The sequence below is a fragment of the Pteropus alecto genome, unplaced genomic scaffold (assembly GCF_000325575.1).
Source record: "Pteropus alecto unplaced genomic scaffold, ASM32557v1 scaffold157, whole genome shotgun sequence".
Lineage (NCBI taxonomy): Eukaryota > Metazoa > Chordata > Mammalia > Chiroptera > Pteropodidae > Pteropus > Pteropus alecto.
The window spans coordinates 2,017,390-2,042,254 of NW_006440626.1; the positions used below are offsets into that span (position 1 = coordinate 2,017,390).

The window sequence follows — 24,865 nt, forward strand, 5'->3', positions numbered from 1 at the left end:
CCCTTCGTCCATCTTCCCAGCATCTCTCTGACCCTGCTCCCATCAGCACGTCTCCTCAGACCTCCCCCTTCCACTTCTGAGCGCCCCTCTGACCGCCCGGGGGCTTAGTTCGGTCACCTCTGCAGAGGGTCGCAGAGTGTTAAGACGTGGACGTTTGAGGGAGCTTTACTCCGCTGACTGCAGATGGTCCAGACTTGGGCTGCGAGGCGCCCCCCAGGTTGTCCGGCTGCTGTGAGCTCCGCTGAGGCAGAGCCCACGTCTGCCCGAGCTTCAGGCTCGGCAGCCATTCCAGGCAGAGTCTTCCCCGCGGAAGCCCTTGACAGCAGAGTCCCCGCAGCCCATTCCAGGGGTCCCCTAAGTCCAGGAAGCAGAAGCGCCTGTGCTCCATGCCCAGTGACCACGGTAATTGTCAGCGTCTAGCCCCAGCTTTCTCCGGGCCTGGCACTGTCCTCAATTCACTTACCTCACAGCCGCCCTGAGAGCTGGCGCTGAAGTAATTCCCATTTTACAGATGAGGAAACTGAGGCACGGATGGCCGCTAGGAATTCCGCTCTGCACTCTTGCAGCCGGCACCTGCCTATGTCCCTGCACCTCTCCACCTCGAGCCAGTTCCCTTCCACTGAATGGGCGCGATGCCATGACACGTCCACCTAGCCGGGCTCAGAGGGGGTGCCATGGTGTGTGCACCTGGGGCCTGGACACAGGACAGCACTCAGGAAGGGGAGCTGCCGAGAGAGTTCTGGGAAGGGGGACAGAGGGGCTGGAGACCTGGAAGGCTGGGGAAGACCAGGCGGAGTGGGGCGGGTATGGCAATAATGGCTGACATTTAGTGTGTGCAGACTGAGGCCCACGTTGTCCCCAGCCTCATTTCACCTCGTAGCTACCCTGAGAGGTCTGGCCGATGTCACTTCTCTCGACATGCATACTCCTGCTTCTCTCCCAGCTCCCAGCTCCTCCGTCCACCCAGGGGCTGCCCACCTGCCACCCCTTTTCTGCAGCCGCCATCTCCAGGGTCCCTGGGTCTCTCCTGATTTCACCAACCTGTGTCCCAGGCCACCTCCCCCCACCCCTAGTTCCAGACCCACACATTCAGTCACCTCCTAGAAGCCACCCTCCACCTGTCCCTCAAGCCCTGAACACGAAACCTGTCCCAGGCCTTCTGCCTCAGTGGGTCATGCCGTCCACTACTCTACCCAGGTGCCATCTTGGACAGTTCTACCTGACAAAAGCTCATCTAGGCCTAACCGGACCTTCCCTACAGCCCCAGCCCCAACGCCTGCCCCCCCTTCCACCAGCCCCCTGTTTTGTCACAAGCCTGGGACCCCCCTGATGGGGCAGAGGCCAGGTCTGTGCCAGCTGTGATGGCCCCTGGGGACATAGCACAGGGCCTTGCCCAGAGAAAGGTCACAGGGGAGACCGGCTGGCCCAGAGCACCAACAGAGGCTTCCTGGGAGCACAGGGATGAGGCCTCCATGCTCGCTCTGCACACACGCCGGTGTCTGGCTGCGAGAGAGAGGGCCAAACCCAGAGCCTGGATGGGCCTGGCAGTGGGAAGGGGTCAGGCAGATCTGAGGCAAGGGAGGTGATGACACAGGACACTTCCCCAGCAGGAGGGAGAGGCGGGTGGACCCTGGGGCCTGGGCAGGCAGCCTCTCCTCCAGCCTTGGTTTGCCTGCCCATAGGGCTGAGCCCCAGGCACTGGATTCTCTCAGGAGGGGCCAGACTTCACCCCTGTTGCCAAACTGGTCCCAGTATGGCTGGCGACTGATCAGCCAGGGTCCCGCGCAGAGGCCCTGCGCTCCTGCCCTGAGTTTGGTGTCTCTGTCTATTTCTCACACACTACAGGCCGGGAGAAGAGGTGGGTCACGGTGACAACTGTGTCGAGGGGTGGAGTGGAGAGGAGGCAAGGTGCCAGGCAGGGCGAGCCCGTTAGACAAGCACGGGAGGGGCGGGGCGCTGGCCAGCCCCAGATCAGGGCACTGAGGCTTAGAGAGGATGTGACTCACCCACAGCCACCCTTCGAGTTGAGCAGAACCAGGGTTCCTGGCGCAAGGCTCTGGCACCATCAGGAACAGGCAGATGGAGGGAACGGCCAGCCACCGCCCCGAGAAGGCCCGGAGCACTCACCCGTAAGGCCCTGGGCTTCCTTCGAGCCTGAGGCCTTGCAGCCCCTTGCTCCCAGCCGCAGGTGAAATCTGAATGTGGTTCTTGCCAGTCTGCAGGCCCATCCTGTAAAAGCCTAAAGTATAAAGTATAAACGTCACCACGTGGGCACAGCTGACCGGGCGTACTTCTGAACGCCACCTTCCGGCCCCTGGAAGTAAGGGCGGGGTGCAGGGAGCTGGGGACATACCCTCTCCCCACCTACAGGTCATGTGTGCCCTGCCCCCTCACAGACAGGCTGGTGCTGACATGCCTTCCTGAAGGCTCTGGGGGGTTCGGTGAGACAGGACTGCCTACGGGGGTGTCCCCTGCTGCTGTACGAGCAGCTGCGAGACTCGACCAGGAAACACAGGCTGAGCCCAGTCATTGGGTTTGGAGGACTTGGAGTGGACGGGGTGTAAACGGTGTGGCACCCAGCAGAGAGCCCAGAGGGGACAGAGGGGTGTGTGGATGGGGCGTGCACCAGAGGGCGACAATGCAGTGGAGGCCAGAGGCGGGGTCTCGCGTGGGGGGAGCGTGGAATGGGGTTACAGAGAGCGTGATGCGGCCAGATGCGCCTGTGCGGATGACACCTGAGGACCCTGAGGGAGGTAGTAGTGTCTCCATCTCCTGGCCAGGTGGCCCAGCCCAGGCAGTGAGGTGTTTAGCCAGAGGCAGGTGTTTGTGGTTTCCCTGGGGGGACTCACGCTTGGACCAAGGCGCTGGCTGTGGGGCGTCGGTGAACTAGGCCTTGGGACACCTGACTTGCCCTGGATGGCCTCAGTAGGTCTCTTCCCCTCTCAGGGCTGTAATGTAAAGTAGAGAAGCAAATTCTGGTTCTTTGGCCTCTGGGGTCTGCGACAAGGCCCCACTGGGACAGTGATTCCTGGGCAAGGGCCTCGCCAGTCAGGCCCATGAAAGCATCGAGGGGTGATTCTCCACGGTTCGCCCGGCTCTGAGGCTTTGTGCACAATGCCACCTGCTTTGTGGCAGGGCCTTCTCCAGCCTTCGCATGACCCAGGTCCCTGAGCCTGCACCAGCCGCCCCTGCCCCGCCCTGAGGCAGGAAGTCCCCCTGCGCCACAGCAGCCCTCCCGCTCCGGGGAGCTAGAGTGGAGGTGAGCCCCACAGGTAGAAGGTGGCCCTGTCCCCACTGCTCCTCACACGCAGCCACCCCACTGGGCCTCAACCCTCATCTAAGAGACAGTGTTCCTGGCTCCTCCTCGCCCGCAGCCCTTTCCGCTTCTCAGCTACCTCCCTGTCCCCGGCCTGCTCCCTGTCCCCATCCCCCCACCCACCCACCCACTGTCCTGCCTTAACCCTTTCTCAGGTTCCTTGGCCCCTCAGGGTTTCGTTCTTTCAGATGTGACCTGCCTACCCCCACCTCCTCATCACCCCTCTGCCCTGTCCACTTCCTGACGCTTGTGCAGTCAGTCCCCTCATTCTGCTACTCAGGAGGGCCCTGGAGCGGTAACACTGACCATCCACTGTCGCACAAACGGCACCCCGGAGAGCCCAGGGCATCTTTTCCGCTTTTCCAGTTTAGTCTTTTGTCAGCTGCAGTTTTTGGAGGAGCCAGGTACAGGGACAGGTGAAACTGACCAGGCCCCCAGGTCTGTCCACTGGTTCCCTTTGCCTGCCCCCCTTGGAGGTGATGGCCCCCTCCTCACTGCCTTCTGCCCTCGAGGAGTCTCTCCAGCTGTCTCTGAACACGGGCAGGCCGGGTGGCGGCTGCAAACCAGGTGCCAGCAGCTGGCTGCTGACCGAGGAGTGGCCGGAGCTCAGGGCTGCCTGCAGCCAGATTTCCTGGTCCAAGAAAACGAGGGGGTTGGGGGTGTGTCTCAGGTTGCTTAGCCGGGCTGTGTCTTTGTTTTAAGAACTATGCAAGGGTTCCTGCGGCAGGGACCCTTGGAGTTTCGCTGACAGCGACCCCTCTTCCTGATTGGTCGTCCAGCCCCGGGCTCTGGAGCAGACCGGGTCCCTTTCTGCCATGACCACACCAGGCTCACCTCACATCTCTGAGCCCCGGTTTTCTCTTTTGCAGAAAGGGGGCTGTAGTCTCTACTCTGAAGCAGCTCAGATAAGACGCTGAAGGTGCAGCCTGGCACGTGGCAGGCATGCGATCGCGTCCCAGTGTCCCCAGCACTGCAAGGGTGCCATTCGGTGTCACAGATGAGGAAGCCGAGGCTCCGAGAAGTGACCTCCCTGGGGCCGCTTCTCCTTATAGCCTCCTGAGGCTTCTGCAGGGTGATACCATGACCCACCCCGCCCCCTTGAGGGCTGCCCCTTTGCCCAGCCCTCCACGGCCAGCGTAAAGGCAGGGGTCAGGCCAGGAAAAGGGTTTGCTGCCGTGTCCTGTCCCTGCCACCTGCTTAAGGTAAAATCTCAGTTGTCCTTCAGGGTAGATGGGCCATTCAAGACCCCTCAAACCACAGAAGGAACATCCAGGAGGTCCGTGCCTCTCCATCCTGACCAGCCGCCTCTGCCCCCTACAGACCCCAGGTCCAGGAGGGGTCTGCTCCCCCAACACCCATGTGAAGAAGACCCTCACCCACCAGATAGGCCCGTGGGGGGGCGTCGCCCCTGACATTGTGGACCCACCTGGTACTCTGAGCAGACGGTTCCACAGAAAAACTTGCCCCGAGCAGGGACAGGTTCCAGGCAGAGGGATGCTATGGCCGGCAGGCCTGCTACCCACACAGCTGGGCCAGAGTCAGCGCAGGGCCCAAGGGGCCGCACCGTCGCTGGCTGTATGCTGAAAAGGCAGAGTGCCGGACCCGCCGTGGCTGCCCCCAGGCTGGAGCGGGCCCCTGGGGACCAGCTCTGGGTGCTAGGTGAGGCGTCCCAGGGCCTCCTCTCCCGCTTCCCGTCAGACCCCAGCCTGAGCTCCTCCCTTGTCAGGCTGCGGTCCTGGCCTCCACAACCGGCCCGCCTTTGTGCGCACTGACCCCCTTCCCCCACGGCCCCCATAGCCATTGTCATCACATCTGCCACCAGCAAGTCCCCCAGGACCCAGCTCCACTCAGAGGCCCCGTGTGCGGGTAAGAGCCACCCTCAGCAGACTCTCAGGTGGAGGTCCGCCCAGCCGAGGTGGAGCAGGGGCTCCGGGCAGTGTGGTGAGGGGCAGGATGCCAGCACGCCACGGACGGGGCAGGCCCCTGTCCCCTCCCTGCCACTTCTCCTGTCTCGGCCAGACTCTCCTCACTTGCCAAAGGGACTTCATGACAAAGACCACCGTAAATGTGGGGCACTGTAAGGGACATGGGGCGACCTGGACAGAGGGGCTGGTGTGTAGGGATGGGGCAGTCAGGGAGACCAGGGCCACTATGTAAGTGACTTGCCAGGGAGCATGGCTTTTATCCCAAATTGATGGAGCCACAGAAGGCTCAGGAATTAGCTGAGGGGCGAGAGTCTGTGGCTGGGCCAGGAGGGCCAGGGGCTGAGCCTTCACAGCTGGCTTCAGCTGGCCATCGTGGCAGAAGGGCAGCCTAGGCAGGTCTCGGCAAGGGGTTTGGGCCGCGCCTGCTGTCAGGAAGAGAACTTCAAGAGTCAGGACGGTGTCTGGGCCAGCAGGGTCTCTGTCCCTGGGCCCACACCTGGCCCACTGGATCAGAGCCCCTGGGGTTGGGGCCAGGTGCCTGCACCACAGACGAGCCTCGGCAATTCCCAGGCAGAAAAACCATGGCCCCGAGAGAGGAGCTTCCTTTGCCCAGGGTCCCACGGCATGTCAGGAGCTCAGTGGCGCTGGGGCCCCCGGACCTACGCCCGGTCCCTGCGGCGTGCGCCCAACCTTGGCCCACTCCATGGCGTGGCGGATGGCACTCTTCACTGGCGCCCTCCTCAGCCCAGCCCAGTCTGCCTCCGCTTCCCCCGCCCTTCCAGTGCGTGACTCCAGCTGTGGCTGGTAAAGTCACAGGTCCCTTTTGGGACCTATGACTATTCGTTGGGTCATCTTGGACACCTGGCCACCAGGCCTGACACGTGCAGGCCTGGTGGTGGCTCAGCCACCTCGCTTCATCTGTTTCTCACAAGGCCTCCGGGGTCTTGTTCCTTCATCCCGTCATTCAGTAGGAAGCGCCCCTCCCCCCACCATTGTGCCGGCCCTGTGCCCGGCGCCAGGGTCCCCCTGGCACGACTCTGCCTGGAGAGCAAGTGGTCAGCGGGGGACACCACACGAACAGAAGCCCGAGGCCCGAGAGAGCTCCAGATGGGCTCCCGAGTCGTGAGGAGCCCACGAGGCAGAGTCGAGGGAGCCATCCTGTGGAGCCTCGTAGCCCGCGCCGGGTGTGACGGGCGAGGGCGGCGGTGGGGGGGCGGCCTGCCCTGCAGGAAAGGCGAGCTCTGCGCCCCGTTCTGTCTTGCGCCCGAGGCCTGGTCAGTGTACGTTTCTCCTCTAGCTCCCCTCTCACGGCCACCCAGCCCCAAGGAGCCATTCCCGAACTTGGTTAGGCCGAGGGGTGCCCCCCCGCCCCGCTGCCCTGCGGGGCTCCGGCCTCCAGGAGACGGGTTGTGTTGGGGACACGTCTGCCCAGCACGGAGCAGGAGCTCAGCAAACAGTTGATGACTGACTCGGCAGCCGACTGTGGGTCTAGGGCTGCACGTGCACAGGTTCTAAGAAATGGCACCGTGAGCGAGCATGTGTCACGGTTACGACAGTTTTCAAAGCACCGCCATGTCCGCACGTTTTCTGGGCCTTGCGAGAAACGCGTGGTAAATGTTATTGTCTCTGCGTCGCACGTCAGGAAACTCAGACTCTGAGAAGTGAAGGGACTGGCCGGGATCCCGGGGCCCGCGCGTGGAGCCTGCCTTCTGACCGCGCAGCCCCTGTTCCGTCCACTGCGACAGACTGTCCTTCACGGGCCTTGCCGGACCTCCCAGACCCAGGGCAGGGCGAGCAGGCCACGCCAACTCCAAGGCCATCCTGCCGTCCTCCACCTAGGCCCTCTGTCCAAACCCTGTCGCAGCTTCACGGCAGGTCCAGCTGAGTAGCCTGCTTAGTGACCGCTCCACCTCAGTGTCCAGGGGGCCCAAAGCGGGGGTCCCTCAGAGAAGGACCAAAGACCAGCCTTTTAACACATTTGGGGTTTTCCTGCCTGCTGCAGGGGGGTTTGCTCCTGGGCCCACTCTAGACCTCAACGTATGCCCAGCCTCCTTGCCTTGCTAGCCCCGCCCTGTGGGAGAGCCTTCTCCCCGCTCGGTGGGTGAGGAGGTCAGGCACCCTGGGCGCACGTCTCCACCTCCTCGGGCCCCACTCTGCTGCTGCCTCGCCGCGAGCCACCCCTCAGGGTTCCTGTCATGGGCCTGGCTCTCTGGCCCAGTCTGGCTCACTCATCAGCCTGGAGCCTCACAGTCTTGGGTCCAGATACCACTCCTCCCAACAGCTGTGTGGTCCGGGACCCAAGACCCGCCTCACAGGCATGTGACGGGTGCGCTGGCCCGGGGCCCCGCCCTAGGAAAGCCCACGCGTGGTTGAACGCTCTGCTGTCTATCTTGAAATTCTTAATTTTTGAACAAGGGACTTTCATTTTTATTTCACGCTGGGTCCCACAGATTATGTCACTGATCCTGCCTGGACAAGTTACTTGGCTTCTCTGAGCCTCAGTTTCCCTGTCTGTGAAAGGGTCCCCTTCTGGGGCTGCTGTGAGCCCGTGGGCGCTAGTGCATGAGAAGGTGCTTTGTCAACTGTGGAGGGCTGTGCCCTGGGTGGTGGTTGCCCTTGCTTCCCCAGGTGGAGAGGGGAGACTTTACAAAGGGCTGGTGGCTCTCATGGGGACGCGGCTTCAGGGAGAGCCTGGAGGGCTGGCTCCCAGGGAGGGCCCAGGAGGATGTTTTCAGGTCTATGGGACAGCGCTCCAGAGTGTGGCAGCTGGACTGCGCCTCCATTCCCAGTGTGTGCTTCTAGGTAGGGGCTGCCCACAGAACCACACCCACCCTTAGCCCTGGGAGGGGGTGGAAGCTAGGACAAACCCCCTTCCCTGACCCCTCCCAAGCCAGAGATGCCAGTCCCGCAGTCCCGGCTCACATCTGCTGCTTGCATTTGTCGTCAAGGGAGAGGACAGGATGCCTGGTTTCTGAATCGGAGGCAGCAGTGACCTAATGCCAGGCCTGGGTGGCCCCTTGTCTTGGGGAATGAACGGGGAGGTGAGGCTGCTCTCTGAGGCACTCAGAGATGGGAATCGGGGCACAGGCGCAGGCCGATTGCCATGCAAGGCGAGGATCCTTCTTAGCAGCACCCAAGAAGTCTCTACTTCGAAACCGCCATAGACAAGGCCCTTGGTCCCACCCAGGCCACCCTGTCCTGTAGCTGTAGACTTGAGTCCAGTGTCTGTTCACCTGAGAGCGATACAGCTAATGTGGGCATGGCAGAAACGACCAACCCTGTGCTGTAGGGGTCCTGGGGGCCCAGGCAGATGCAGCAGCCTGCCAGGGTCCCCATGAGGGTGACCTTGAGGACCGGTTGGTTGCTGCTTGCTCATTCCGCTCTCCTTTCCCAGCACAGGGCCTGGCAGGGAAGGCCCGCCCTGAGTGTTGGCTCTCAGCGCTGCTACATCAGCTTGAGGCCACTGGCTCCCCAGAGCAAGGCCTCTGTCTGGAGGAGGAGGGCTCGCTGAGAGGCCAGGAAGGCCATATAGGAAGACACTGGTGACCTGGCTTAGAAGGGCAGCAGTGAGAGCAGGGGCCGGAATCAGATGTCAAGGAAGTAGCCAGACCAGGCCCTGGGCCCCAGGTGAGGGGGGAGGGCACCTCCTAGGATGAGGCCTGGGGGTGAAGACGGGGCACTGGACGAGGCACTGTGGGGTGGGTGGCGGGGGCAGCGGACCGTCCAGTGCATGCTGGGCTGTGCAGCCCCGGGGCCAGGGAGGGCTGGAGCCGGATATGTGAAGCTGTCCTGTGGGCTGGAGCTAGAGTGGCGAGTCCTACCAGCTCTGCCACTTACTGGCCACACAGCTCTGGGCAGATTCCTCTGGGCTGCTCCTCACCAGGGGGCGGGGGGCACAGAAGCCATCTCACAGATCTGCTGTGAGTGTGGGGACGAAGGCCTGGAAAGCTGAGGCAGGCCGGGTGCAAGCGACCCCCCAGTAATGAGCTAAGGGATGGGGTAGTCAGCCCCCAGGGGCCCACAGCCCCTCGCTTAAAACCTGAAGTCTAGGTGCCCACCATTGTCTGGGGCAGGAGAGGCTGTGCCGTGGGCCCAGAAAGGGGGCGGCCGTCCAGACGTGACCTCAGCCCCCTCTCAGCCTCCATCCACCCAGTGGGCAGGTGGCCAGCAGGTCCCCGAGGCCCACCACTCTGTAGGACCAAGATTTTGAGGCCCCCAGGGCCTCTAGAGACAGGGAAGGCCTCCGAGACCCTTGGAGCCTGTCTGGCCAGGCCCATGTCTCAGGATCACAGCCCCCAATGCCCACACCACACCCACCCCCACCACCGTGACGAGGCCCATTGGTCATCCTGCTGGAACGGCACCTACAGATGTACGTTAGCTCCTCGATTTGGGGCGAGAGATGAGTTTTCCCCCTCGGCTTGTAGCCCCAGGAGAGCTAATATTTGTTAAGCAAGTATGACGGGTCAGGACCTGGGCCAGGTGCTGGTGAGTGGACGGTATATTTGATCGTGTCCGCCCTAGAAGAGAAGGCTTGTCATCCTCATCTGCCAGGTGTGGGAGCTGAGGTCCAGCCCCAAGGGGTGACCGACCTGGGTCACTCAGTGACGGAGCTGGGATTTACCCTTGGCCTGCCCAGCGCCACTGCCCAAGTAGTCGGTCCAGTGGCAAGACAAGAGGGCGTGAGCGGGCCGTGTGCCGGTCAGAACTTGGCCCATGCCAACGCAGAGGCCAACCTGCATGAGTACAGGGAAAGGGCTTTTTCCTGTGTCTGGGGAGGCGGTCTTTGAGATGGGCCTTGACACATGAGCAGGCAGAAGGCCTTCAAGCCACCAGGCCAGCACACGAGGGCGGGGAGGCTCACAGAAGCCGCCACACACAGCTGAAAGGCCAAGGCTTGCGGAGACGCCCCGGAAGACAGGCCAGGAGCGGGCGGGGGCAGGGAGACTCTTACAGCAATAGTCGCATCTCCTGTCATGGCGAAGACGTTAGTCTCAGAAGTTGGTCACCTGCATCAGGCAGCCCCCGGTTCAGTACACCAGCACAGCCACCCCAGGAATCAGAGATTCACCTCACACACGCACAGGGCAAGAGCTCTCCTCCCCTCCCAGCCCTGCCCACCTCTCACAAGTCCAAGTTCAAAGGGAAGCCACCATGATTGTGGTCTAAGTAGCAGCAGGGACTCCTGGCAGCTGGGGGTATGTATTCGTTCAGTCGTCACTCCTTCGTTCATCCTCAGACTCCTCCCAGAGAGAACGGAAGGCGGCTTGCCGCAACCAGACACCACAGAGGGACAGACGATTATCCGGGGAACCTTAAGGAAAAGGCCGTCCAGGGCCAGACTCTCAGGAGAGCTGGGTAGGCAGGCAGGGGCCTCAGGTTATAGAAGAGCAGGGCCCATGGGCTCATGGAGAAGAGGGAGCCCACGCAGGTGCAGGTCCCACGAGGCCAAAGCTCACCAGGCACTCAAAGAAACCCAGATCGAAAGGCTCAGGGGTCCAGGACCTGGGTCCTCCGTGTGCAGGCCACCTGCACCCTGGTGACCCGGTTCTGCCGGCCCCTTCTGCAGGCCTGGGGAGGATCACTCTCACCACACGACAGGTTCAGTGACCTCAGTTATGCCCCAGCCACTTCAGCCCCTTTGATTTTGCAAAAGAGGGGGGAAAAAAGGCCCTAGACAAGCTTCAAGTGGACAAAAACCAGACGCCTTTGGCATATCATTCAGTAAGAACAGATGTTGGGCTGAGAGCCTCATCGAGGTGATGGATGGTGTGCGGGCTCCGAGGACCTCCCCTACGGCTAGGGCCACAGGCCATTCAGTGCTCAGATGAGTTCAGGAGCCCCAGAGAGTGCCCGTCTGAGTTTGGAGTGTGAGGCCAGGCAGGGCAGAGGTTCGGGAATCTGGCCTGGGCGATTAAGTACCAGCCAGGCGGATCTCAGCACTGGCCCTAGTGGTGGTAGCGACCCTGTCGACAGTAATTTCTACATAAGCAGAGCGCGCTGCAGTTTGCAAACAGTTCTCCCGTCCATCATGACCATCATGGGTGTTTAGCAGCAACCCCGTGGGGCCAGAGTCCTCTCATTTTACAGATGGGGAGCGTGAGGCTCAGAGAACCCACAGAGCCAGAACTTGAACTCAGGCTTCCTGTCTCAGGAGGTGCCCCGTGGGTAGGGACGGGGGTGGCCTCTGTCTGAGGAAACTGAGCATGTCTGTAACAGAGACGTGTGCAGTAAATAATGGAGGCTGTGACCGGACGTGCAAGGACACGGCCACCGGAGTGCGATGCAGCTGCCCGGTTGGCTTCACGCTGCAGCCCGACGGGAAGACGTGCAAAGGTCAGCACGGAGCCGCATGGGCACGTGTCCACCTCCATGCGCCCGGCCCACCGCAGAGCAGGCAGAGCAGGGGCTGCACGGCGGGCGGGTGCGGGGCCACGCATGCCTGCAGGGCCAGCAAGCTCAGCGGTCGCCTGCATTTCTGTGGGAGCGGCCGAGAGCGGGGTCAGCACCAGCGGCCCCCACAGGGGGAGAACATCGGTCCCGCCGCATATCTGTAGGCTCCTTGGCCAAAAAGAGGGGTTCTCATATCGAAGAACTTGGCAGCACATTGGGTGCCTTGACTGCGGGCCCCCCGAGGCCTCAGTGACTCGTGTGGCTTCCCAAGGAGGTGGGACGTGGCATGTTTCCTCACCCCCACCTTAGCTGCGACAGCGTGACTCAGGGCAGCTCTAACCAGAATGGGACTGTCTAGTGGTCTCCGGTGGAAAAATGAGGAGTGAAGTTATGGGGGGATCTCGGATGCAGAAGGATCGGGGATACAGGAGGAGCTCTGTTCGCAGTTAGAAAGTGAGGAGCTGGAGGGGCTGAGGATCCTTGCACTTGAAGTGTGGGAACAGCCGCCTGCCGCTGGCAGGTGACGGGAGGTGGAGCTTCCTCTTCCCACCTGTGCCCTGATGCCCCACAGGGCTCCCAAATGCCTCCTGGGGTGTTCGGTGGGGCGCAGCTCCCTGGACTCATGGTCCCGGGCAGCGAGAGCTGGCTGAGCTCTAGAACCTGAAGGGCCAACCCTGCAGAGTTGGGGGACCAGAGACCTCCTAAGGAGTGATGTGCAGCCCCCCAGGCTCCTCCACAGCCCGACTCTCTCAGGCCAGCTCTCCCCACCGCCATGCCGGGAAGCAGGGCAGGGAGGGGAGAGGAACTCGAACTTCCAAAGTCCTGTGAGTGAAAATATTCACAGTGGAGGCTTAGGATAATTTAAATAGTCTTAGGTGGGCTTTTTTTAAGCCTGTAAAAATAATGTAGGACCTCCTTCCTAGCCACTTTGCCGGGAAGAACCTAGTGATTATTGACAGAAATAACAGTTCTTCCACTTGTTTATTTGAAAATAAAGCCCTTCTGTAGCCCCCGCTCAGCCCGTTCAGAGCCAAGTACATTCCTAGCGGGCAGGTGGGCAGGCGAGTGGTGTCTGAGGCCTCGCCACATGAACTCGATGCCAGGAAGACAGCCAAGGGTGCACCACAGTCACGGCCATCCTCACAGCCCAGCAGCGTCACAGCAGGCCTGGCCGTTTGCCCTTGGAGCCCGTACAGGAGAGGGTGGGATCAGGCCACTCCGCCCCCGCTCCAAGGTGCAGCAGTGACCTGAGGACCAGAGGGTACGGCTCGGTTCCTGAGGGGAGGCCAGGGGTTCACTGGGAGCCAACCTGTCTGGGCCAGAAAGTGGCCCCAGCTAAGGACCCCAGAGGAGCACCAGAGAGGTGGCTCTGACTGCTGCCCCCAGGGGCATCTGTCTCCACCCCACCTCGCGTCTACAGGAGGTGCTGAAGGGAGCTGTCCGTGCAGCCCCAGGCCCATCAGTCCAAGGCCCCCACCGCATTTCCGGTGGCTCCTCTCGAGACAGTTGGGGCCTTTTCCGGAGCTTTGCCTGCTCGGCCCTTTACCCTGAGACAAACCCCTCGCTCACTCCCACTCCAGATGGGTTTCTGGGCTCCTCCCGTGTGTGGGTGCTGGGGATTCAGGTGAACGAAACAATCCCTGTTTCTGGGAATCTTCTATCGAGCGTAGAAGACAGATTTTCATTTTTTTAAATCACTGGGGTAAACGTGTGTCACAGACTGCTTGGCGCCAGACAGAGAAGGACAGCATGGCAGGAGAGCGGGGCGCAGGCCTGGCCTGGGCGCAGGGGAGAGGGCTTGATCAAGGCGGCCCTTCCAGCAGCACGTGACTGCCTTGCAGAGGCCCGGGTTTCGGGGACCCAAAGGTGGCCCGTGTGCCGAGACACCGGGCCCGATGGCGCTGGGCCTGTGGGCCCGGGAGGGGGTTGGCCTTTCATTTTCCAGCCTCGGTGAGGCTCCAGAAGCTCCTGGGCAGGAGCGGCACAGACGCAGGTGTTCGTCTGAGCCGATCCCCGGCTGCCACTCGGACGGGGGTCTCTGGGCAGGGTCCGGAAGAGCAGTGGCGCAGCGGCTGCCATCACCCAGGCTCGTGATGACACTGGCTTGGGCCGGGGTGGCAGTGGAGGCGAAGAAGGGCGGTGTTGTCGTGACATTAGGATTTAAGGACCGGGGGAGGGGCCAGGCTGGTCTGACACTGTGCGATACAAACGTCATAACATCTCCAAACCGGAACCCTTCAACCAAACGCGGGCCTCCAAACCCCAGGGTCCGGTGTCTCAGAGCCCGAGTTCCCCGGGCCGGGCTCCGGCTAGAGAGGCGCGGGTCAAGGGCTTGGGGTTCCCCGCGAAGCCGAGACCCTGGCCCCAGGGTGTCAGCTCCTCAGTCAGCGTGCACACTCTGGTCTTGGCAGGGGCCTGGAGGAGGCCGTCAGAGTGACTTCAAAAGTTCAGTTCTGGAAGCCAAAAAGTTATTGTCACGTAGGACCGAGGGCTGGAGGGTCGAGGCAGCAGAGGGCTCGGGAGCCCAGAGCCGAAACCCCTGCACCAAGGGGTCACATGGGCACGTGGAGGCGGGCGCGGGAAAGTGGGGCTGTCTGGAGGATTTGCCCCAAACCCTCACTTTCTTTCAGGAGTGGGGACAGTGCAGAGGTCCCATCTCAAGGCTCCCTGTTTGTTGCTGCACCCACTTGATACTGGGAGGTGGGCACCCGCTGTGGGTCCTTCTGAGAGGAGGGAGGTCTGGGGCCTTGACTCCCTGAGCTGGAGCCCGGGTTTCGTCAGGCGCACCAGCCACTCCTCCCCGCACCTTCCAGAACGGTCTGGGAGACCCCCACCCATAGCCTGTTTCCTCTTCTCCCTCACCTGCCTTCTGCCAGGCCAGCCCAGCCCAGCAGCTTGCCCTCCCCGCTAGGCGCATTCGCCCAGGCCCTCCTTCCGCTCCCTCGCATGGCCCGTGGGTTGCTAGGCTGTGCCCCTCCCTGCCCCATGCACTGTTGCTAGAACGCGGACTGATGCATTTTAATGTTCAGTGCAGTAGCCCAAGACCCCGCCCTTCCCTCAGCCGCCCTAACTCATCCGTTCACTCACTCGCATACCCATCAATTCAGTGATCAGTCCTGAGCAGCCACTCTGCGCAGGCCTCATGCCGGGCCCTGGGGCGGCAGACAGGACCCAGCTATCCCCGTCTGTCCCTGAGGCCCTCTGATCGCCCTGAGGGCAGGTCCAGTGCAAGGGAGAGCAGCCTATTCTGGAGAGGATGTCAGGGCAGGCCTCCAGAGGGGCACTTGTTCCCGGGCCAGCTAGAGTGGAGGCCGCGCCCGGTGAGGCGGCCGGAGTCTGGGCCGCCACGGCAGGAGCCCAGCGTGCAGGAAGAGGAGGCAAGGCGGCCGGGCCCAGGCTGCAAAGGGGGGGCCGCGAGCCTTTGCAAAAGGGGCTGGGCCTTTACTCTGGGACAGCAGGAGGCCACGTGTGAAGACTTGTGAACAGGTAGGGGACTTCTGGCTGCCTGGTGAAGGGTGGGTGGGAGCACAGTGGAAAAGGCGGGGAGTCTTAGAGGGGCAGGAAGTGCAAAGGGAGCTGCACCCCCGCGATGACTGCATCAGACTGAAGGTCGAGGGGCTGTGTGAGCCCAGCACACCGTCCTACATCCTGGGCCGGAGCTGGTTGGTGGCTGTTTCCCCCTCTGCCCCACAGGCGGCCCGCTCCACCAGCCTGGGCCTCCAGCAAACATGCCTCCCGCCGCCTGTCTGGTTGCTATGACAGCCCCTTCGCTAACAGGCCCAGATGGGGAAGGGATGAGATCGGGGGTTCCGGAAGGCCTGAGGCCTTCCTGAGGAGGCAAGCCCATCTGCATACGGTCTTGCCAGTGATGCCGTGAGAGGCGCCTGTCAGCAGCCCGGTTTGCAGACAGCGGACCAGAGGCTCAGAGAGGTGCCTTCCCCGCCAGGATCACACAGCCGGCTGGGGCAGAACTGAGACTGGCCTCTGCCCTCCTGCCAGAGGCTTCTAGCCTGAAATTCCCTTATCTCCCATAATCCCCAGGGGAGGGGACAGTGGAGATGCAGGGACTGTCCCTGGACAGACTCTCACTGGACGTCACGTCTGCTTTCTCCGGAGGCCACGGGGCCAGCGTGGTGCGCTGGAGAAGGGCCCTCTAGGGACGGCTGGAGCTAGGCTCAAACCTGCTCCCACGTGCAGCCGTGCCCTCCTCTGGGAATGGGAGATCTGGTCCCCCTGCTATTTGGAAGACCACACGAGACCTTGCTGGAACGTGCTTGGCCTGGTCACCATGGTCACCAGGACGAGGCGGTGCCCAGAGGCGCAGTGACCACCCTAGGGCCCTACCGCTTACCCTTACCGCGCACCCTCAGGTGGCTCTGCTCCTGGAACTTGGGCTTCAGAACGTTCAGAGTTCCCAGAGCTGAGAAGTCATTGATTTTAGTCATCGTTTAGTATGGACATGCAGAGCACCTACTGTATTCAGAGGGGCAAAGTTCCCTAGCCGATGGTGGTGGCAGAGCCAGGGGCTAGAGTCAGGGCTGGTGAACTGAACGCCCCCCAGCTGCCTCCCTCAGATCCCCCTCCCTTACCACCCTCCTTGTGCCAGAATCACCTGAACATGCAGACAGAACAAGTCTTTGGGGTGTAGGTGCTTCTGGGAGGTCAGCCAAGGGCATACCCACTGGGTGTCCTGTGTTCCCCAGTCCCCCCGGGGCCTTTGGGGTCTGCCCCTGCCAGACTCCTGTGCTGTTCACTCCCAGAGGCCCCAGAATTGCCTGCAAGGGGTCTCGGCCTCGCTCTTTAAACCACCCCGCTCTCCTCATGAACTTGACCACAGACCTGGCTTTCGTTGTTTGTTGGGACGATCCGTGGGAACGCTGCTTTAGGACTGTCAGCAGGTGTCAAGTTCAGCCTGTTTGGTTTGCAGAAAGCAGCTAGGGCAGCATCTGAGGGGCTCAGCCCGAGACCGGAGTCGCTGGGAGAGGACCAGGCTCCTCCGTGGGGCTGGCTGACCTTTCTCACAGAGAGGTACTTGGTGCACAGGACAGGGGCGCCTGGACCCTCACGCTCAGGCCAGGCCCAACGGGCTCTGGCACCGGAGGTGGCATGTGGCCAGAGGCCAGGGTGGAGAAGTGCTTTCCGCAGTCCTTGCTGTGTGGGCCTCTTCCGTCGCTTCCTTGTCAACCCCTCAAATCAGGGTGAGAGCCCCATCCTGAAAGTCATCTCTTACTTCTGTTACTAATTGCTGGGTCATGTCTGGAGGAGGGGTGACCAGCATGGGGAGCCTGGAGATTGGGGCCTAAGAGGAAATTTGTAGTAAGAAGAGGCATCTCAGGGACAGGATCTCTGATGACAGCCTGCCAGCCTGGCCTGGGCCAAGGGCAAAGCCCAGAGCAGGGCCAGGGAGTGGGAGGGGCTCACAGGGGTCGGGGAGGAGTTCGGGTTGCATCAACCAACAGGTCACGCTGTGAGGGCAAAAGCTGCCGTTACTGCCATTGCTGGAGGTGTGCTGGCAGACACCGACTGTCTGTGACACTCGGAAGGGACCCACTTATGACATGGGATCCGGCCAGGTGACCTTCAGAGTACCACCGCAATTCGTTAAATGCTGAGTGAAGAGGCGGCTCAAACCAGCAGGCGGGAGTTGGGGTGGGGTAGCAGGAAGAACCAGGCTGGGAGGCCAGGCTCGCGAACACCCCGCTTCCCGCTACCGGCTGCTGCATCTGCAAGCAGATGGAAGGTTACCCCTCTGAGCCTCAGTCTCCCCATCAGTAAACAGGGGCCGTAAACCGAATTTGAAGAGTTGGTTGAGCACCGACTAAGCACCAGCTCCCCGGGAAGTGTTCTTCCATGGAGGTGTGCTTCTGATGCTTGTCCGCCAGACCGAGAGTCAAGGCTTGTGGGGTCCAGCAGCTGGCTCAAGGTCACAGCCATTGGGAAGCAGCCTGCGGGGCCCGGGCCTCGCTGCCCTCCGGGCCGCTGCCCTGAATGTGCTGAAGAAAGGACGTGGTGGACGCCATTGTCCCCGTCGTCTTCCCTGTCACAGCAGACCTCGTTCCTCCCCCTTCTGTGCCGTGAATGCCAGGCTCCCTGAGTCCCCGGGGGGAAGTGACATCACCCATCCTCCTGATCCCACCGCTGTGAGCCACGCCCCCACCCCTGGGCTCAGTTGGGGGACCTGAGCTCAGCCCTGGGCAGTGAGAGGCAGGCAAGTCAGGGAAGGGTAGGTGCTGGGCCGTGGTCCCCACCTTGCGGCCCATGCCCATTCTCCTCGCCCCCTCCCGCTTGGCTCCCACAGACATCAACGAGTGCCTGGTCAACAACGCGGGCTGTGACCACTTCTGTCGCAACACCGTGGGCAGCTTCGAGTGCGGCTGCCGCAAGGGCTACAAGCTGCTGACCGATGAGCGGACGTGCCAAGGTGAGCCTTCTCTGTGCCCCGGACAGCCCTCAGGCCCGGGTCCTCCCTGTCCTCATTGGGTCCTGGTAGGATCAGGCTCTGGGGAACACGGGACACCCAGGGGACTTTTACAGGCTCTTAGGAGAGGAGGTGAGCGTGGGGGCAGGGTCCGTCCACCTGCCAGGCTGGGCCTGAGGGAACGGGTCAGTTTGGGGGTTATTAGCATGTGCTCCTGCCCTCCCTGTCTTCTTTGTCCTTTATGACTCTAGGGGCCCTCAGAAGCCATTCAGTCCAACCTGTCCCTTTTATGGATGGGAAACTGAGGCCCAGGGAGGGATCAGCAGATATCCCAAGTGGCACAGCCAGCTGGTGGCAGAGCGCATCATCCCTGTCCCGCCCCCCCCACCCCTCCCATCCCCGCCGCCTTCAGCGGCTTTGGAGGTAGAATGCTGCCACCTGGTGGAAGGAGCCACACATTGCAGGTGCTCTCCAACAGCCCTTCCTTAGGGTCCTGGGGCGCCTGCTAGAAGCAGGGGTGATGGGAGGACGTCTGGGCAGAAGCCAAATGTCAGAGCCCCGGACAAGTCCAGCAGACATCCAGGATGCAGCGGTCACCCACAGGATGGGCAGTGGAGAGAGTGGTCAGGAAAGACCGCCTGGGGAGGGGCCCCGGCGAAATGCTTGAAGGATGAATAGGCATTTTCCAGGAGCAGCCAAGGAGACAAACGCACCCAGGCAGTGGCACTGTTGGGCTGAGGGAGTTTGGGGGACCGTGAAGAGCCCTGTGGGGCCAGCTTTGGGGACAAGTGCAGAGAGAGGGGCCAGGGACGCCTGTGTGATGGAGGAGTGGGCCAGTGCCATCACTGACGACAGTCATGGGCTAGCCACCTCGTTTCCACAGGGTTCCAGTAGTTGCAGGCTGCACGTGGCCGAGCCCAGCCATAGGGCGTGCAGCTTCCACCTGCCAGCGCGGCTCAAAGGCCCTGAGGGGCAAGGGGTGTGGTCCTGAGAGGAAGCAGGAGCAGGAGGCCAGTACCGGAGGGTCCAAGGCCAGCCTGTCCCGGGGCCCACCGTGTGACCCGGGCCAGCCTGTCCCGGGGCTCGCCATGTGACCCGGGCCAGCATCTTCCTCTGCAGAGAGCACAGCATCTGTCCAGGTCCCATTAAGGCCCCTCCACTCTTTGTTTGACTTCGTTTCCCCGTCTGCCTTGCTGCCTTCTGTGGAGGGCTGAGGGAGGGCCCTTGACCTTGCATCCTCCGCTGCCCTGTGAGAGAGGGCAGCTGCCAAGGAGGAGGCAACGATGTGTCTGCTCCTGGCCTCCGGCTGCTGCTTCTCCATCCTCCAGGCTCATCTCTGAGGCCCTGGGGCTCTGGCCGTGCCCCACCCCTGCTCCAACACCACCCTGGGCTCCCCAGCTCCAGCAGGGAGGCATCTAAGCTCCCTTGTTTGGCACTCAGAACCCTTGGGATGGGGACCCCAGACACCCCGCCTCAGCCCCCTGAGCTCCACACAATCCCCTGGGCACCTCTTGCTGCCACCTTCCAGCCTTTGCTGGCAGTACCCTCCCCCACTCTCCTTCATTCCAAGCTGGCCCCATCCTTCAAAGTCCAGCCTAGGTGCCACAAGAACCAGGAGATCTTCCCACACCCAAGAAGAATCCCATCCATTGAGCACCCACAGCACAAGTCCTTCCTTGTGTTAGTGTTATTGCAAACACACACACATATGAATACATGTGTAGTCACATGAGCTGATATAGTCAGAGAATGAACTCCAACTACAGTGCCCATAGAGATGGGAGCCACCATCAGCTGTCCCATGGGGATCATCTTCCTCAGAATTTATGGCCAGGACAGACTTATCTCCTCTGAGCATGTGGTTTTTTCCTCCTTTCTGGTAATACCACTCTGTAACTCTCCCCCTTTCCCTTTTTACCCTGGCTTCCAGGAAGCTCAATAAAATTTCACATACTATCAAGGTTACCTTGTTATCCCTATGGGTAGCATATTTCTCCCCCTCCCCCCGCCTTCTATTTGTCCTTTTTTTCTTATTTTCTCAAGAGACATCTTGGGGTGATGGGAAAACATACTTTGATCAGTACCCGAGAGGCCTGGTTTCATGTCCCAGTTCAGCTGCTTCCCCAGGCAAGCCCCTGCCAATTTCCTGCAGGTATGGATTAAAAACCAATCCTGATCACAGTTGAATGAAATATTAAAATGACAGATTTGTAATAATCCCTTCTATTCAAAATATTTCTACCCGACCCACCTCCAGAACATATGCGAGGTGGTTTCTAACCCAGAAACATGGGGTTAATGGAGACACAGTGACATCGGGCAGCGACAGGAAGTGGACCAGCTGTGCACTATAAGCCCGGGGCCCAGGGGCTGTCTATGCACTAACATTCGTTAAGTGACTGAGTGACAGGCTGTGCCCCCCCACCCAAAACTCCCCAAACTTTCTCTCCCTCTGGCCACACAGACATCGACGAGTGCTCCTTCGAGCGGACCTGTGACCACATCTGCATCAACTCCCCGGGCAGCTTCCAGTGCCTGTGTCACCGCGGCTACATACTCTATGGGACAACCCACTGCGGAGGTCTGCAGCCCGCCCACCAGGGCCACCTTCCCCCCGAGGCACGCGCCTGGCCGCACGGCCACCTACACTGCACCCCACACCCCAACCCTGACCCTGACTCTTAACAGGCCTGGAAGAGACCTAAGCAAGTCTGGTGACGGGTGGGCAGAGGGACTCGGCCAAGGGCAAGGCAGGAAGACGGGGAGGGGCCAGCAAGTACCCCCCGAGCACCGGGCCTCAGCCAGGTGGTGGGCATAGGCCTGGAATCAGCGGTTGCGGGGGACCTCAGTCCAGAAGTGGGGGAGGGGGGCCACTACACAGAGAATCCCACAGACAGTTCATTCCAGTGGGAGAGGGTGGCAACAGAGAAGAGCAGAGTAGGGAGACGGTGGGGGGACCCTAAGGGTGGAGCGTTTGAGTCAAGACGCGGGGAAGCCCGCCGGAGGGGTCAGCGTGTGAAGGGCGCTGAGCCGTGGGCGCTCGGAGGCACCGAGGCGGCCAGTGCGACTGGAGCCCGTGGCCATGGAGGGAGATGCAGGCGGGGAGGACGCAGGGCGTCGTGAGCCCCACAGGGGACTTGGCGTTTTCTTCCCGGTAAGATGCGAAACCGCTGGAGGCTTTAAGCGGGGTTGCGACATGGCCAAGTTCGTGTAAGGAGACCGCTCTCGCCACCCTGATGGCACCCGGAGACGGCCCCGGGCATGCGAGCTGCTGGAGCTCCAGCAGGGTGGGGAGAGATGCAGAGAAGGAGAAGGTTCTAGATGTATTTAGGAGCCACACAGGATGGGACTTGGGGACGTTGGGGCCGGCGGTGGAGGTGGAGTTGCCGGGCATGGCCGCTCGGTCCTGAGTGTCTCTTCCTTTCTTGTGACCTGGGATGTCTGCTGGGTGGCTGTGAAGGCCCGATGGGGTCAGGCAGCGAAGTGATCAGGCATAGCTGGTGTTGGGGGTAGCACCTGGGGTGAGCTGCAGATTCCCCTGGAGGAACCCCTCCAAATATGGGCGCCGGCTTCCCTGGGCCTGCCACCCCGAATGCCGGTGGCCCGGGTGCTCAGTCCTGATGGAGGCCCCGCCCTTTGCCCCGGTCACCGCATGTGCTTGGGTCTTTGGTGGCCGGAGGGAAGGGCCTTACAGGTGACTCCTTTCAGCTGGGTGCCTGTCGTATAGGAGGGAAGCGGCTGGGAAGGGGTCGCCCAGAGTCCCTCAGTGAGATAAGGCGCGTGGTCCCTGGGCCAGTGCTCACTCCCTGCCCCAAAAGAGCCGATGGGAACTTTGATCTTGTGCCACTCCTCTGTCCTGCCCCCAGTCTGGGCCGGAGGGATGTGTGTTGGTGTCTGTGCGAGCCTCATGTGCACACACATGTGTGTGCACGCGTGCTCGAGTGTGTGTTGTGTGAGGCCGCATGTGACAGTATCAGATTAGGGCCGGGGGATTCTTGGCCCTCCTGTCCTGGGTGGGCCCTGCCCTGCCAGCCCTGAGGGTGTGGCCTGGGCCAGCCCCCTCCTGCCATGACGCCCGCCTGCGCTTCCAGATGTGGATGAGTGCAGCATGAACAACGGGAGCTGTGACCAGGGCTGCGTCAACACCAAGGGCAGCTACGAATGCATCTGCCCCCCGGGGAGGCGGCTCCACTGGAACCGGAAGGACTGCGTGGGTGAGTGCCCCGGGGTGCCACTGCGGGACCCCTCCCCATCCACCAGGTGCCTGACGGGAGGGACAGTGGCTTCTCCAGGCAGGGCGAGCAAGACAGAGCCCACTACTTCCTCTGGGCCTCGGAGTTCCCGGGCTATGGCTGTGGCGTATGGCAAACAGGGAGGAGGGCTCACAGAGAAGAGGGGACACAGGTAAGAGAGCAGCCGGGTGTCAGCCGGAGGAACAGAGACAGACCTGCGGGGGAGGGGGCACAGAGGAGGCGATCTGGAGGTCAGTGAGTGCAGACCATAAGCTCAGAAGGACCTGGAAGCTTAGAGGGTGTGGAATGTGGAGGCCTGAGCACCCGCTGCTCCCTCTTATCCTGCCAAGGAAGCACTGGTGGGGAGGGGTACACGGGGTACAGCAGCATCAGAGCCTGTACGAGGCACACCTGGGTGTTTGCAAACCCCCCACCTGCCCAGGCCGCCAGCCCCACAGCATCTGGCAGGGTGGGGGGTGGGGGGAACCACCTGCACAGCAATCGGGCGCCCTCTGCCCGAGCGACCTAGGCACTGGGGCGCCTCTAAGCTGAGTTCCGGACAGTGCCCCCCAGTGGGAGGTTCCACAAACGCATACTGACTTTCCACTATATGGTGGGCCTGCCCTGGGCACTGGGCTGTGTCCCTCAAACAGCTCTCTGGTCCCTGCCCACGTGCTGTAACAGCCCCACGGCAGCCGGAGCGCGCCTTTTAGATGTGCGTCAGAATGCGTCCCTCCGCTCAGAGCCCTTTGCAGAGCCAAGAGGCTGCTACCCGGGTCTGATCGCCTCACGCGTCCTTGCCAGCCTCACTGACTTCGTGGGTGCGGTCCCCCCACCTCAGCATAGAGGGTACGCGGGGGGCTCCTCACTTCCCCATAGGCGCCTGCTGTGTGAGGCCTTCCCTGCACACAGAGCCAGAGCGGCGCCCGCCCACCCCCGCGTCCCCTCCTTTCCTTCCACGGCATTCGGACCACCAGACACGGTGGCTACTTTACGTGCCCCTGCTGGTTTGTCACGAGAACGTATGCTGTCCACGGCCGCGCAGGTGTTGGGCCTGTCGTGTTCACTGCTGTATCCCTAGCACCTCTAACCGAGCCTGGCAGTCGTAGACACTCAGTAAAGATTTTTTTAAATGAACGAATGAATGAATAGAAGTATCAAAGAACAGACACATCGCTTAGTACCTGAAATCAGAAAGCTGAACGTGTTGCTTTCTTAAGAATCGCTGCACTGTTCAGGCAAAGTCTTGTTGGGCAAAGCGAACCACTGGTCCCGTCTAGAGCTTGGGGAAGAGCTCGCTTGGGTCGTGCTGGTTACAAGAAGGATCAGGCGATATCGGTCTTAGGATCATGGCACATGCTGGCTACTAAGGAGGAATGGGTGGCACCAGCCTTAGTGGTCTGATCACCGAGCAAATCTGCCACCAGCTGGCTGACTTCCCAAGTCGGCGGCTGTCATTTTGTTCTTCGTTTTTATTAACAACTCTATCGAGATAAAACTCACATGCCATACAGTTCACCTATTTAAAGCATAAGATGCAATCTGTAATTGCAGACTCGTGCAGCCACAAGCAAGTTTAGAGCATTTTCATTACTCCAAAAAGAAACTCCGGCCCATAGCAATCACTCCCCGTTTTTCCTCAAGCCCCCCAGGCCTAGGCAACCGTAATCGACTTTCGTCTCTACAGATTCCTATTCTGGACGTTTCATATAAGCGGAATGATGCGATGTGCCTTAGGTGACACTTCTTTCATTGAGCGCGATGTTCTCAAGGTCCCTTACGCTGGAGCACGTGTCAGTGCTCCATTCCTTTTCATGACCAAGTAATATGCCAGTGTGTAATATGCCAGCTCTGATGCTGCTGCACCCCGTGTACCCCTCCCCACCACATACTGTTTACTCCTCAGCTGATGCGTATTTGAGTTTGTCCCACTTTTTGGTTATCAATAATGCTGCTGCGAACATTCATTAAAGTTTCTGTGTAAACATCCGTTTTCAGTTGTCTTAGGTCTACACCTAGGGGCGGAATTGCTGGGTCACATGGTAACTCTGTGTTTAACGTTTGAGGCATGGCCAGACTGTTCTCCAAAGTGGCTGCACCATTTTACCACCAGTGGTGTAGGATTCCAAGTTCTCCACATTCTCACCACACTCATTATTATCTGACTTTTTGACGCTAGCCATCCATCCTAGTGGGCGCAAAGTGGCATCTCATTGTGATTTCGATTTGCACATCCCCGATGGCTAATAATGTTGAACATCTTTGCTTGTGTTCATTGTCCATTATGTATCTTCTTTGGAGAAATGTCTATTTGGATCCTTCGCCCATTTTTTAACTGGGTTAGTTGTCTTAACATGCAGTCGTAAGGCATTATAGTATATTCTAGATACAAGTTCCTTATTAGGTAGAAGACTTGCAAAGATTTTCTCTCATTCCGCGAGTTGTCTTTTCATTTTCTTGGTGGTGTCGTTTGAAGCGGGAAAGTTCATTTTCATAAAGTCCAATTTATCTATTTTTCCCTTTGGTGATGACTTTGGTGTCCTAAGAAATCATCGCCTAATCCAAGTTCCTTATGATTTAC

General features: G+C 60.8%; 1 protein-coding gene across 1 annotated transcript in view; it reads left to right on the forward strand.

Annotated features, from left to right (window-relative positions):
• SCUBE1 (signal peptide, CUB domain and EGF like domain containing 1) overlaps positions 1–24,865 on the forward strand; it is a 113,762-nt gene that overhangs the window by 70,096 nt on the left and 18,801 nt on the right. The window contains exons 6-9 of the mRNA XM_006917415.3: positions 11,461–11,577; positions 17,933–18,055; positions 20,517–20,633; positions 22,144–22,266. Of these exons, the coding sequence (XP_006917477.1) occupies positions 11,461–11,577; positions 17,933–18,055; positions 20,517–20,633; positions 22,144–22,266 (480 nt within the window). The remainder of the gene's footprint in view (positions 1–11,460; positions 11,578–17,932; positions 18,056–20,516; positions 20,634–22,143; positions 22,267–24,865) is intronic.